This window comes from Hypanus sabinus, chromosome 10 (genome assembly GCF_030144855.1).
Source record: "Hypanus sabinus isolate sHypSab1 chromosome 10, sHypSab1.hap1, whole genome shotgun sequence".
Classification (NCBI taxonomy): Eukaryota; Metazoa; Chordata; class Chondrichthyes; order Myliobatiformes; family Dasyatidae; genus Hypanus; species Hypanus sabinus.
This window is the reverse complement of record NC_082715.1, coordinates 28,084,832-28,100,457: the sequence shown is the minus strand read 5'-3', so window position 1 is coordinate 28,100,457 and position 15,626 is coordinate 28,084,832. Positions and strand designations below refer to the sequence as shown.

General features: G+C 40.4%; 1 protein-coding gene across 5 annotated transcripts in view; it reads right to left on the bottom strand.

Annotated features, from left to right (window-relative positions):
- Positions 1 to 15,626, bottom strand: part of LOC132400528 (ectonucleotide pyrophosphatase/phosphodiesterase family member 3-like) — a 101,847-nt gene that overhangs the window by 61,052 nt on the left and 25,169 nt on the right. For all 5 annotated transcript variants that reach the window (XM_059981574.1, XM_059981572.1, XM_059981569.1 and 2 more), the window contains 5 exons: positions 11,199 to 11,259; positions 10,470 to 10,567; positions 9,119 to 9,198; positions 4,963 to 5,082; positions 1,789 to 1,898 (listed from right to left, as the gene is read on the bottom strand). In XM_059981574.1, the coding sequence (XP_059837557.1) occupies positions 1,789 to 1,898; positions 4,963 to 5,082; positions 9,119 to 9,198; positions 10,470 to 10,567; positions 11,199 to 11,259 (469 nt within the window). The remainder of the gene's footprint in view (positions 1 to 1,788; positions 1,899 to 4,962; positions 5,083 to 9,118; positions 9,199 to 10,469; positions 10,568 to 11,198; positions 11,260 to 15,626) is intronic.

Here is a 15,626-nt window from a genome sequence, read left to right as displayed (position 1 = left end):
CTGCTTGTTAGCAAAACAAAGAAGCCCCTTTGATTACATACACAGTAACAAAGAGAAAAGAAGAAACCCCCTTTACACATTCGAGACAACTGTGTACAGGTGTGTCTGCAGCATGCTTTCAATTGTAATTCAGTTCAGGCTGGAGGGGCATCCATTTAAAATAGAGATGAGAGAAATTTCTTTAGCCACAGGGTGGTGAATTTGTGAAATCTGTTACCACAGGCAGCAGTGGAGGCCAGGTCATTGGGTATATCTAAGGCTGAGCTTGATAAATTTTTGATTGCACAAGGCATCAAAGCTTATGGGAAGAAGACTGGGGAGTGAGATTGATGAGGGGGAAAAATGGATCAGCCACAATTGAATGTTGGAGCAGATTTGTTGGGCCAAATGGCCCAATTCTGCTCTGAGATCTGGAATTTGCTTTAGATATTCAGCAGCATTTTTCCCATAACTAGAAATCTTCAATTCTGTTTCAAGAAAGTCTTCATATACATTCAACATCTACTAATATTTCTTCTTCATTTATTGGGGGTATGGAACTGCAACCATTACTTTTTCTGCTGATTCCAGTAAAGCAAGAGCTGATATGTTCATTTGTAGAGTAGACAGCATATTTATAATCTTAAATATGCAGTTGTCACAATGCGCAAGATAATTTGTCATGAACACTAGAAAGTTTGCAGATGCTGGAAATCCAAAGCAACACACACAAAATGCTGGAGGAACTCAGCATCTATGGAAGAGAGTAATCAGTCAATGTTTTGGGACTGATAAAGGGCTTTGGCCTGAAATGTCAACTGTTCAATCTTTTCTGTAGAATCTGCCTGGCCTGCTGAGTTCCTTCAGCTTCTTATGTGTGTTGCACAAGATAACTTGTGGTGCTTCTATCCTTAGAAACATTAAAAACTATGGGCTTTGATACCCCCACCAGTTTATCTTTGTTGTATTCTACAAAGTCTACAGGTGATGAACTAATGAGAAAGCTGGGCCCGGAACAAAGAGCCACTGTGAACATTAAGGGTTTAGCTTCTCTTGTATTCATAAAATGTACCTGAACCACACCTTCTGACTTTACAGTTTCATCCTGTAAGAAATAGTTAAAGCTAAAACCTTAAAATATTGATTCCAAATTCAGAATTTGATTAAATCCTAAAATATAAATGTTATTCTTAAACTAAATGAAAACTTAAGATAAACCCACCACAGCATATTACACAACTACATTGTAAATGGCACGTGACAAGCAAAATATATGTCAGGCGCCCAGTGTCCAGCCTATCCTTGCTCAATCCCCACCCACTTTTGTACAAGACACAGGCTGTTTCTCACTGACTGAACTGACCCAGTTTGTACTCACTGTTTTCCCTGATTTGCTCTGATTACTGAAGTTTCTTAATTGCAAAATCAGACTTCATTTTTTAATACCATTGTGGTGAACTACATATACCTGTCTGGACACGCCCCCCCCCCCCCCCCCCGGCTGACTGCTCCTGTGGCTCCTCCCACAGACCCCGGTATAAAGGCGATTGGGGCCTGAGCCCTGCCTCTCAGTCTCCAGGATGTAGCATGGTGGTCAATTGCTGCTTGTTCTTTCTCCCAGTCAATAAAAGCCGATATCTCGCCTCACATCTCAGAGAGTTATTGATGGTGCATCAACTATAAAGTTTGTCAATGGTTTGATCTAAATTTGAACAGGCCTTTCAGCAAGACACAACCAAGATTTTTCACAATTTCCTGACCAATTGCTTTAAGGCAGGCTATATTATTTGCATAGGTTGTAATACTTACGAATTAAACTTTTGATATTTGTTTGGGTAAGTCCCATTTATTTTAACATCCGATCCAGGCCAGAAGAACGTGCCTGCTTTCAGATTCTGATACATGGCTGTCAGCCATATCTATGACAAGAACAAAAGCAAAATGAATACGTTCATGATTCATATGAAAATTGTTGTGTCAGCAGAGGTTAAAGGATCAAAGAACACTGCTCTTTGACTGTCATGTCACTGGTTACATTTTTTTTGCTGTTACTGCCAGGAAATTTAACTTCAGGCATTCCTGATTGGACATGAAATGGAGTATGTCTCACTTTGACACTGATTTTTATTGATCGATTTAAACCAACACTAAATAATTACAGTGCCGATAGCACTTACATTTTCTGGAAGGACTAGGCAGCAGGATTAGATGGAAATAAGATCCGTGCTTATGATGGGAGGAGAAGACTGAATATGTGGAATTCAAGAAGATAGAGATAACTGGAGAGAAAATGAAGTGACATAAACTCCGAAAGCATTTAGAATGGCTTCAAAGGCACGAAGACAATTACTTACACATGTGGCAATATCTACATATTGGAATTTACATTATCTCCATGGAAACAGAGGATGGAGAAACAATTACAAGTAAGCGATGGGAGAACGCAGCACCCAATCTTCATTTGATGCCAGCTAGTTAAACTGTGCTGCCTGCATGTTGTACCACTCAATAAACTTTCCTTAACAGCCCACATTGGAGTACCTCCAAATGGATGTTAAGACAGTCACGCCAGCAGCTCACTGGCCACATCACATGTTTGATCTTCAATCATCGATCTTTCGGTTTAGGATGGTGCTGGTGATTTCTCAGTGACTTCTGGCTGGTGGCCAATGAAATGAAGAAAGCATCTAAATACTTTGTTAATCACTCTTTTTTTCTGGTAAACTATCATCAGAAACAAATCGGCTGTAACTTCCCTTTGGACTTAGAAGCAATTGGATGCAGCAGAACCGAGGCAAGGCGAGGCAGCGGGCCCATCACCAAGAGCAAGGAAGGCCTGCAGTTTGATCAGTTTTTAGTGCTGAGTCAAATTGGAAAGGTTAGGTGTTGTGTTCTTTATACATACCGAGGGTTACTCATAAAGACACATATTCTGGAAGAACATAACTAGAACTTCTATTTAACAGCAAACAGCAACCACATTTTAACATACAAGCTTCTCGATCATTCTGTCATTTCTGTGCATGCTCCGAATTCTGACACGTGACAGGCCAGATTGAAGTGGCGAGGTCTAGGCCTCAGAGCACAGTAAAGTGACAGAACCCAATGTTTGGACAATGATTTAAGTGCCGGGCCAGATAAGGTCAGGGGGTTGGGGCCCGAGGCAAGGTTGGACCAGTTCAGCTAGCACACTGCTCTGTGATGTTTACTCAGCTCTGCGCTGAACTAAGGGTCTGTGGATGGACTCTCTTTGTGGACTTCAGTTACGGATGCAACTTGCTTGCTTTTATTGTTTGCAGGATTCATTTTTTTCTCTCTCTCACACACATTGGGTATTTGACAGTCTTCTTCTTAATGAGTTCTTTCAGGTTTCTTTGTTTTATGCTGCCTGTAAGAAGACAAATCTCAAGGCTGTATAACATATGCATATTTTGATGCTGATCTAATCTGAAAAGAAGGCACCATGATCATGGACTATATAAAGATCAGAACTGCCTCTTTGAAGCAGTTACTCAGCATCAGTGTAGAGCTCTGTCCTAGATTGGAATTGAGACACATTTCTTCTTGTATTGCCTGTTAGTGGCAAACCAGATGTGCCATATCATTGTGTGCCAATTTGATTCTCAAACCATTGCTACTCACACAGAGGATCCATAATTCAGTGTGGCAGAGAGTGGCAAACAGAGTGCCCATCTGAAACAAGCTTTACTAATCAATCATGCAAGAATGCCATTTTTGACACCCAGCCTATGCTTCCTCTGCTTTATACAGGTTCCAAATAATATAACGTGAATTAGTCCCCAGGGTGGGAGACAGCAAGCTGTACAGGTGCAAGGATGCTCATCCATTTTGTGGAAGTGGTTTCTGCTAACATTGATAATTTTGTTATTTACCAGAACAAAGAACTAGCGTGTTCAATTATTCCCATTTAAGCAAACTTACAAAACAATTGATCCCATCTTCTAAATTTGTCTGTTGTAAATTTTTTTCTGAAAGTTACAGATCAATATGGAAATAACTTGGAAAATGTGTAGCTCGGGTGATGGATAGTTGGGTTGCGTTGTTCTCCAGCCTTGGCAATTCATTTGCAAATATTTCGTAATCATACGAGGAGACATCATCAGTGCACTGTTCACTTGTAGTGTGTCTTCCAAATGCTAGGCTTTTATACACTTATCAATCAGTTGATTAGTCGTCATTATGGAAACTCAACTGTGACATCGGGAGGGGGCCTTGTTGCTGATTATTTGCATGGTGAACTCTGCATTTTCTGGAATTTTGCCCACGTTGGCTTATATTTTCAATATCAGACTAAGCACCCAGGTTAGAAGCAGCACAAACAGAGGTCCTGGGCAGTTATGAACATTAAGACTCAGAAACATTAAAACATTCCTCACAAAGTACACCACAGGAATTAGGAATTTTTATCCCATTAGTTTGCTTCGCATTTGCTGAGGACCCAGAGCAAAAGGACCAGTACATAGTACACATATTCTATTATATATTGTTTGAAATCACACTCTTCTTTTAACTATTAGATGGAAAAATTAAGTTTTGAAAGTAGAATTTAAAATGCAATTGTCTCCAGATTGCCCTCTGCATGGAACCCTTCATTCACAAAATTTTACCTTCAGCAGTAAAATAAAATGGGAAAATAATAAATTTAGAAAATCTAAAATAGTATCAAACCAAGACAACAAAGTAATCAGCACATTAAAAATTGGTTTGATTAAAGATATATGTTTCTTATCTTTTTTTACAAGTACTGACCGACCTGCTCTGTGTTTCTAGTATTATCTGTTTTTATTGTTGCAATTTTTTGTGAATAATCTTTTACTATAAATGTTCAATAAACAATAGCGTGTCCCAGTTGGACACTCATTTTCATACTACTCCACATATATAAAGCTCATAGACCCAGAAATGGCCTAAAATGTACAAAGTTCTAAATACATAATATATAAATATTAATATTATACTTACTGGCTGCCCTCCCCACCATTTTGGATTGTTCTTTTCATCACCAGACAGAGAAAAGGACTTCTTAAATACGTAATCATACATGTTGTTGTCAACTATGCCATGGGTTTCTGCATACAGTCCCTAAAAAAAGTACATTGATTGAAACAAATACATGAAGATTAATTGAATTCATCATCCTCTCATCAAAGGGTAATGATAATGAAGAAACTGATAGCAGCAAGGTAAAGAGGAGAATAGGGAGGAGTGACAGTGCATACATTGTTAAAGTTAACCTAACGTAAGATTAAACATTAGTTCTGATGCAGTCTGGACTCAACAGTATTCTCCTCAGAGATCCCCTTTTGAATTTTTTTAAAGAGATGATCAAAAGGATTGGCAAGTGCAGGGTGATAAATAATATTTGCATGGACTTTAGCAAGGCATGGTAGGCAGGACTGGAAGATCCTTGGGACCTTCACTTGGGATCCAATGTGAAGAAGCCAACTGGATTTTAAAAATGGCCTGTGGAGGAAAGCGTGAGGTGTTGGACGTGGGCTGTTTTTTCAATTGGAGGCCTGGGACCATTGGACAGGTGCAGGAATTGGTGCAAGGTCCCTCTTGCCTGAAAAGGGCAGTACATGCAGAAAACCTTACCACAAATAAAAATGACCGGGCTACGGATGAGGCAACGCAGCAGACATTGCAAGCAAGAGAAAATCTCTCTTGACACAGCGGTGTCAAGAAAACAACCTCTCCTTCAATGTCGTAAAATCAAAGGAGCTGGTTGAGATTACAGGAGGAATGGAGACAGGCTAACCCCTATTGACATCAATGGATCTTGGGCTGAGAGTGTAAACAGCTTTAGTTTCCAGCATCCACATCACCGAGGGTCTCATGTGGTCTGTATACACCAGCTGTGTGGTGAAAAAGGCACAAAGGCACTTCTTTCACCTCAGACGGTTGATGAAGTTTGGTATTGGCCCCTAAATCCTAAGAACTTACTACGAGGGCACAATTGAGAGCATCCTGACTGGGATGGGAATTGTACCTCCCTTATTCGCAGGACTCTGCAGAGGGTGCAAAGACAGCCCAACGCATCTGTAGATGTGAACCTCCCACTATTCAGGACATTTACAAAGACAGGTTGTGTAAAAAAGGCCTGAAGGATCATTGAAGACCCGCGTCACCCCAACCGCAAAATGTACCAGCTGCTACCATCTGGGAAACAGTACTACAACATAAAACCCAGGACTAACAGGTTCCAGGACAGCTTCTTCCACCAGGCCATCAGACCAATTAACTCACACTGATTTGAGTGTATTCTATGTTACATTGACTGTTCTATTTATTATAAACTATTTTAAATTACTATGATTGCACATTGCACATTTAAACAGAAATGTAACGTAAAGATTTTTACTCCTGGTATGTGAAGGATGTAAGAAATAAAGTCAATTCAATTCAATTCAATCTGTCAATGCTGGAAATCCGGGTAACACACAGAATGCTGGAGGAACTCAGCAGGACAGGCAGCATCTATGGAAAAAAAGTACAGTCGATGCTTTGGGCCGAAACGTCGACTGTACTTTTTTTCATAGATGCTGCCTGGCCTTCTGAGTTCCTCCAGCATTTTGTGTGTATTGCACAGTTCGTTGTGGCTAGCATTAGCATATTGTGTGTGAACAGTCTCTTTTTCTGCTATGTATTTCACTGATTCTATAGACTATTAATATCTATTAATCAACTCCTTTTCTAACAGCAACATGCAAAATTTGTTCTTCTGACATCTGCAGGAATCTTCCAGGCCAAGATGTTTTTTCCCCAACCACACTTATGGAGATACATACATAAAAACACTTAAATCTTTCCAGGACATCAAGATGTCCTCTTTCTTCAAAGAACAGGGTTTCCCTTCATAAACCATTGATGTTGCCCTCACCTGCACCTCCCCCATTGCCTGAACATCCGAGCTCATCCCAGCTTTCTGCCACTTTAACAGTGATAGAGTTCCTTTTGTCCTTACCTACCACCCCATGAGCCTCCACATTCAATACATTATGCTCCGCAACTTCCACCATCTTCAAAGGGATCCTACCATTAAGTATATCTCTTCCTCCCCCCAACCTTCTGCTTTCCACAGGGATCATTCCATCTGTGATTCCCTTATCCAGTCATCCCTCCCCACTGATCTCCCTCCTGGCACTTACCACTGCAAGTGTCCAAAGTATGATACCTCCTCCCTCACCTCCATTCAGGGCCCCAAAACAATCCAACACTTCATCTGCAAATCTGTTGTGTCTGGTGCTTCTGATGCAGCCTCTTCTACATTGGTGAGACCTGTCGTAAATTGGGGGACCGCTTTGTCGTGCACCTCCGCTCCATCCACTAAAAGTGGACTTTCCCAGAAGCCAAACATTTTGATTCCAATTCCCATTCCCACCCTGGCACATTGGTCCTTGGCCTCATCTTGTGCCATTCGGGGTGGAGGAGCAACACCTTATATTCCATCTGGTTACCTTCAACCTGATGGCATAAATATCAATTTCTACTTACAGCAAAACATTTTTTCTCCACCTCCCCTCTTCTTCTATTCCACACTCCGGTCTCTTAAAACTTCTCACTTGCCTATCATCCCCACCTGGGTCCCCTCCTTCCCTTTATCCTATGGTCCACTCTCCTCTCCTATCAGATTCCTTTCTCTCCAGCCCTTTACTTTTCCAACCCACCTGGCTTTACCTATCATTTTCTAGATATCCTCCTTCTCTTCCCCTCCACCTTTTTATTCTGGCTTATTACCCCTTCCTTTTCAGTCCTGATGAAGGGTCTCACGCTGGAATATTGACAGTTTATTCCTTTCCATAGATACTGCCTGGCCTGCTGAGATCCTCCAGCATTTTATGTGAATTGACTTAAATCTGCATGTCAGGAACTTGCTAGCTTCCAAGTTGCTCAGTGCAAAGGAAGTTGGAACAGTCACCCTTCCTTTGGGGAAAAGATATTCTGTCATTTTAGAATTAGAATGTTTAGAATTTTAGAATTTATTTTATTTCTTACATCCATCTCACAATATGAGGGAGTAAAGATCTTGTCACAATGTACAAGCCATAAGGAAGGGAACTGTGGGAGGATATTGCCCAAACACTAAGATTGTATACATAATTGTTTAGTATACATGTATATACAGTCAGATATGCAATCAGATCACTGTGTATTGATAAATCCAACAGCCCGGTGAAAGAAGCTGTCCATAGCCTGTTGGCCTTAATGCTACGGTACCATTACTGAAGTGGCTGAAGCAGCTGAAACAGTTTGTGGTTGGGGTGGCTGGAGTCCCTGGTGATGCCCCAGATCCTTTTTATGCACCTGCTGCTTTGAATGTCCTTAATAGTGGAAAGTTCACGTCCTTAGTTTCGCTGGGCTGGATGTGAACTTTCCTCTATTCAGGGCATTTACAGCAGCAGGTCTTCAAAAGGGCCCAGAGGATCATCAGGGACTCCAGCCACCCCAGGCACAAACTGTTTCAGCCACTTCTGTCTGGCAAATTTGACATTCATCTAATGTAAACGACTTCCACAGATTCTGTTGGGAGAATGCATTAGTTTATCTTCAGAGGTGAAACACTTGCACCTTCTTGAGTACTTACAACCTTCTTATTTCAAATACCTGGTATTTTTCAGTTTTTACTTATTTTTTAATACAGTATTTAAAAGAGGTCTGCTATTTATATTACTTCATATAACATGAATGCAAAATAACCAAAAAACTGTATCAGCTACAGCGCAAAGGTCAGGCATTTCCTGCAGATTTTCAACTCTCAGGGTAGGAGATAATTTCCAGGAAAATTGTGATAATTTAAAAACACCACATAAGAATTATCCAGAGGGCTGGACTACTGCACAATATAATGGAATGTTAGGATATTTGTGTCACCCAAAGTGCAAAATACTGGAAATTTCCAACAAATAAATTACTGATAGAGGGAATATTAAGAAAAATACTTCCCATTATTTCCCATTATTCAAAGTATCCACTACATCATTCTCCACCATTAAAGAGGACTGAGTGCAATGTTCAGTAACTAAGAGGCTAACCACTCCTTCTGCTGCTTTCGTTTCCAAAGTCACACAGAGAACAGAAATGTGATAGAAAGTCATTGTGATCTAAATGAGAAACTTACGGTGACAATTGTGTAGTGATTGGGAAAGGTTTTAGTTGGGTACATGGCTCTCATATACTTAGAGTGCGTTCCACAGGTCCCTGGAAAAAAATTACATTCAATTTTGTCACATTTTTTAAGCAGACAGGTAAAATTTCACATCACTTCATTTGTGGTTCCCAGCTGAACTTGCCCCAGTTTGAGAAATGGGACACAGAGACAACATTGTTCGAATGTAAAGTATATAAGCTTTAACTTTGGATATTTGCATTGCAAATGTCTCCAAGCTCCAGTCATCATACAATTGGAACCCAGCGTACAACCAGGGATGAAATAGCAAAGCTTCATGGTATGTTGTAATTTTCTAGAGGAAAAGATTATGTTCACCAACGCAAGTAATAAGGAACTAATTTTTCTAAGAAAACAGTCAGATGACACTGTGAAACCTTAGTGGAAAACATTGGTCATCCACTAAAGATTAAAGAGATTAGCTTTAGTGGGAATGTGGATATGTCCTCTCTCTGGCTAACCTTTGAGGCAAACAGGACAGAAAGAAAACAGAACTTACAACCCAACCTTCAACAGCCTCCCACAACCCCTTCCCCTATCTTACTGGAGGAAAAAAAACACTCGTCCCTTATTCTGATATTCAGGACCTTTTGCCCATCATCTTTTGTTCATTAGAATTAATTAAAATATTAATTAAGAAAGCTATTTCATTTGTTTCTGATATTAACAAGAGCAACACTACGTTGTTGCTTTTTTATTATAAGAATGGACTGGTAAGATAAAAGAGATTGAATTCCAAGGAAATATGTTGATTAAAAGAAGGGGCTTTGGTTTTAGAAAAAAATAACTAAATGGAGTTTATGAATGCATCTTGTAATGCACTCTGGGGACACCTACTGTTAGGGATAGAAATTGTTGCAATATCATGGTTCCAAATTGTACTAAATCTGTATTCTCAAAAATAGATCCCTTTAGTTTTACAATTTTAATATAAAAGTGCTTTGAATCTCAATCAGTACTCTAACATTTAATTGCTGATTATAATACACATTTCAGGTTTGTAGGATTGTGGCAATTTACATTTGAATATGTTTATTTTAACACTTCAAAAAGTCTAAATTGAATGGACTTAAATTAAACGGATCCAAAATTACCATGTGGCACTGTTAGCATGATATATTTTAACGTTGATAAAGACATTAATCTATCTATTTATTGCATGTTAAAGAATGTTGCAGAGAGAAGAATTTTATAACTTTGGATATCATTATTGTACAGATACTTTAATCTCTTTGATTTTGGGCATATACACATATTGTGGCAGGAGGGTTGCTTTCAACATTACCTAGTTCCAGTTACTTACTGAGTTTCCCAATAACTGGGAGGAAGTTGTCCCATGATTTTAGATACCCAGCTCTGAATCCATCTAATGAAATTAGAATCAAAGGTGGACGGGAAAATCTGAAATCCAAAGACAAAATGTTATCTTACCAATATCAATGAATTCACATCGATGTAATATATGTGTCATAAACTCAATTTATTTCACACACATCCTTGTGTTTCAATCTTCTGAAGGCGTCTCTGATCTGAAACATTAACTTTATTCTACTTTCCATAGAAGCTGCCTGGTCTGCTGAGGGTCTCCAGTAATCAAGTTAATAGCTTTTCATCAGACCTTGAAAATTTTCAAACTTGAAGATGAAGGTATGATTGGTGGGGGGGGGGGGGGGAGAGAAAGAAATAGCAATAGCAAGATCTGTTACTAGATGCAAGGCAGTAGGAGTTATACAAATCAAGAAATTATATGTCAAAATGGTGATAATGTAACTAAATATCCAAAGAACCCCATAGGTCAGGTGGGCCTCGGTTTAATATCTCAACTAAAAGACAGTGCAGGCCAGCCCCAGAACTACACCAAGATCTCAAAGTAGATGTTGTATTCATGACCCTGAAGTAAAACCCGAACCCAATAACTTCTGGCTCAACAAGAAGGGTGTCCTTTTTCTATTTCTGTGCCATTGCCTTTCTCACTCTCTCTAAAACATGAGCCATTAAGCTGATATACGTATCTAATTATAGATTCGCTTACCCTGTAGGACATTCAGGAGTTTTGATTTCTTCACACTGATCTTCCAGCCAGGATGGCTCCCCTGCACAATGAGTAAAATCACCAAAATTATCACTTTTTTAAGCTTTGAATTCACACTCAGAAAAAAAACTTCACACTTTCATAATAAATACTGTTCATTCTGTTCTCATTTGAATGCCAGAAGTTGTTGCAACCTCTCAGTTCCTTGTGCCTGCTCCAACGTGCACTATGATCAAAACAGACCTTTTACCACTGATGCCGCTATCCTGCACTAAACTCACTTATTCTGTTTCCCTTAGTATACTCAGCGACTGATCCTTCATAGCCCTCTTTGATACAGAAATCCGGGTGAAAATTTTTCATTTCTGCTCAGTCCTGAATGGCTCAACAGGTTCAAAAGGTTCCATTTAATGTCAGAGAAATGTATACAATATACATCCTGAAATTCATTTTCTTCGCAAGCAACCACAAAAATAGAGGAGTGCCCCAAAGAATGAATGTCAGTTAAATATTAGAACTCCGAAGTCACCCCCAACTCCCTCCCACACATAAGCAGTAGTAAAGCAATGACCCCCCCTTACCCCCAAAGGCAAAAAAGCACCTGCACCCTCCATCAAGAACTCAAGCATGCAGCAAAGCATCAATAAAGACACAGACTTGAAGTAATTTGATATACCACAGGCTCTCTCACTCCCTAATAAGGGAAAAAAGGGTGTCCCCCTTTCACAGCGAGAGGGGAAACAAGGGCTGCCCCTTAATTTAACTACCGGGTCAGTCAGGGAAAATATCTTCCCTGCCTGCAGTGATGTTTGTATATTTCAGAACTGCCATTATTATGTAGGGTAATGTAATTGGTGGAAACGTACAGAATTCACAACCACCGACACTGAGTTGGGTTTCACTTTACAAGGCAGGCCTGATGTGATGATGTAATTACATAAAAGGTTTTTAGCACATCTTGAGTTCAGTTTTCTGGTGTTCAATAAATGAGTTGTTAATGGCTTTTCTGAAATATGAAGCACTTCTGCTATTCTCTGTGAAAACCTACTATTATACTTAGAATGAACTGAAATCCTCTCCCTATTTACATAAAAATGACATTTCAATTTGCATCATAAGTAATACTAAACCACTGGATCGATTAGCATTTCTCTTTCAATTAATGAGTTTAATCATTGGTTATATTGTGAAAGTTTGCTGTGAAAGTAACTATGTTGAGCCACTTATCAATGGAATTCCACAGGGTCAGTGGCCTTCACAGTCTATGCTTTTGATCTGGATTTAATCTGCTTGAGGGCGTGAGTTGTATTTAACATAAACTTCCGTACACTGATGTGAAAACATTACATCCTGGTGTAGATGTGATTTCAGAATGGGCCCAAATTTCACAGAACATATTTTGTTTCAATGCAAGCAATTTTCCAGCATGTAGGGAGTAGCTAAGGCCAAGTTAGTGCATATCTGCTTAGTTCAGAATTAATGCCTGTTGCTGAACATAAATATCCTTTGGATCACAGTTCAAAATTGCCTAGTAGGTTGCAAAAAGACTTTGCAAAATCATATTGAATATTGTGGTGCATGTCAGACAAGGTGCTGAATTTCAGTGAAATTTCTGGGTATTTTTCATAGTGGAATGCTTTGTCTAGTACTTGCTCACTGTCAAAGCCTGCAAGATATTTATGATCAATAATGAACAAGTTATCACTTATGCACAAATGACACAGTTATTGCACTTATGGTTAAGTTTGCAGATGACAACTTGGACAGATTGGGAGAATGGGCAAAGAAATGGTGGATGGAATATAGTGCAGGGAAGTGTACGGTCATGCACTACGGCAGAACAAATTAAAGTGTAGACTATTCACTAAACGGGGAGAAAATTCAAAAATCAGAGGTGCAAAGGGACTTGGGAGTCCTCTTATAAGATTCCCCAAGCAGCTGGAGTCAGTGGTAAGGAAGGCAAATGTAATGTTAGCATTCATTTTGAGAATAAGAGCAAGGGTATAATGCTGAGGCTTTATAAGGCATTGGTCAGACTGAACATGGGGTATTGTGAGCAGTTCTGGGCCCCTTATCTATGAAAAGATGTGCTCACATTAGAGGGGATTCGGAGGAGCTTCACAAGAATAATTTCAGGAATAAATGGATTAATGTATGATGGCTCTGGGCCTGTACTTAATGAGTTTAGAAGAATGAGAGGATATCTCATTTTAAGCTATCAAATTCTGAAAAGTGTAGACAGAGTGGATGTGGAGAAGAAGAAGAAGAGAGAGAGAGAGAGAGAGAGAGAGAGAGAGAGAGAGAGAGAGAGAGAGAGAACGCACGCGCACGCTAGTGGAGCAGTTTGCTATGATAGGAGTAAAGTCTGCTACTCATCCAAGCGCAAAAGTGTGGGTTGTTTAATGATTTGAATGTGCAACTGTCACTCCGTATTGTCTGTATGTGGATTTCTGTTGTGGAGTATCCTGTGGAACCACTTTCGTTAACCGTTGCCTGAATTCGGGTGTGCTCTGTAGTCACCATTTGGAAGAAGGGATATTTCCGTGGCATGTCACGTGTTTCTACACGGATTTCCAAACAACTTGACAGACAAGATCTTCGATGTCCGCTATTTCATTCTACCAGTGTGGTACCTATGGAATTTGACGTAATCGCCTTCTCTCTACATTTCACCTTGGATTATAAATCTCTCTCCCATCATTTACTTCAGGGATCACTGATCTTTTCCACTTTAATTTCTTAAGACTTTAAGAATTATTCCTAAACTTGATTGTTTGGGAGCCACATACATATATACACATAACACTGTTAACTTCTGTTTATTTCGTATAAGTTACTGTATTATAAGTAGAGATAGTGATTATAAGTAGAGATTAATAAAGATAGTGATTTTAACATTAAAACCTGACACACTTGTGATCTATTGCTGCTGGCATGTAACAATCCTCACCGAACCAGTGATGGAGGTTTTTTTTGTGAGGGAAGCGCATCATACATAGCTCTGATGAGAAAGCTAAGTCTGTTTGCTTCCATCTTCCATACGTCCTTCCAGTTGATTTTCTTCCTCGCAGTGCTTTCCCTCCGCATCCACTGCCCCTGCTAAGCCAGGGAGACAGCCTTTGCACTTCTGTCTGACTCTTCTTGTTGCCACACATCCTTGACAACCATCTTCCCTCGCTCTGGAATCATGGCCTTGTGCCAGGTGGGTCCACTTGCTGCCAGACCAGAGCTGCCCCTACCCTGTTGGACTTGCCCCACAATGTCTCTATGCCTAAGGGCTGTTGTTGCTTGCTGCACTGCATCAGCTAGGGTCCATTTCCGCCCATTTGATAAGGTCCGTGCAGCGGTGCTGATGGTCTTGTCATGAGAGTCTTTGAGTGTCATCTGCAGACGCACCTTAGAACTCCTGAATTCCTCTGTAAGGCCAGTTAAAGGGAGTTAAGGACTCCTTCATCATAGAGACTGATCTTACTGATACTCCTTGGGACACTGACCCACTCCTTTATAAACAACACAATGGTTTGCTCGAGCTTCTTCATGGTTGTTACTGGGACCTCATAGACAGTGAGTGGCCACATCACTCGGGTTAGGAGTCCAAACTGTAAGCACCAGAGATTCAATTTTCCAGGCAGCACGGTTTTGTCGATGTTATCCACGCCGTTGGTGATGTGTTGCTTTAGTTGCTGCACTTTCTCTTTGTTTGTGAGGCTGTCGTTGTACCACCTACCCAAGCTTTTGAACTTTGTCTTCCAGCCTTCCCTTGACTATGGAGGTACTTTGTGACTTTCTGGGCGTGATTTCCATTCTAGCCCACTTGATGGTTTCCTGCAGCTTTCCAAATAGTCACTTGGTGCATGTTGCTGTAGTGGTCAGTATTGTTCTATCACCCATGTATGCCCTGACAGGGGGGAAGAAAAGTCCAGCACTTGTTCTTTCACTGCCTACCACCCTTCTGAAGCCCTGATAATGGCCACTGTGAAGGGCAAGGGTGATGTAGTGCAACCTGCCATACTGCCTACTTCTAGTCTCTGCCAGGTTGTGGTAAAATCTCTGTTGTGAAGCACATTTGCAGGTCTTTAAAGCACAAAATCACCAGCGTTGTGAAGCGCTTTGGTATCCGGAAGAAGTCAAATGCTTCCTAGAAGAGTGCATGGGGAATTGAGCCAAATGCATTGGCAAGGTCCAGGAAGATATCACACAGGTTTCTTTTGTTCTTCCAAGCTGCTTGGATCTGGTGCCGTAACATGCTTGTATGTTGCAAACACCCAGAGAACCCTGGAATTCATGCTCTCTGTATAGATGTATCAATGTACTTGTTTCTCTCTAGATACTGGAGCAGAAATCTTTTACCTCTCCTCTTCTCCTCACCTGCCTATCACATCCCCCTGGTGCTCCCTTCTCCTTCCCTTTCTCCCATGGTCCACTCTC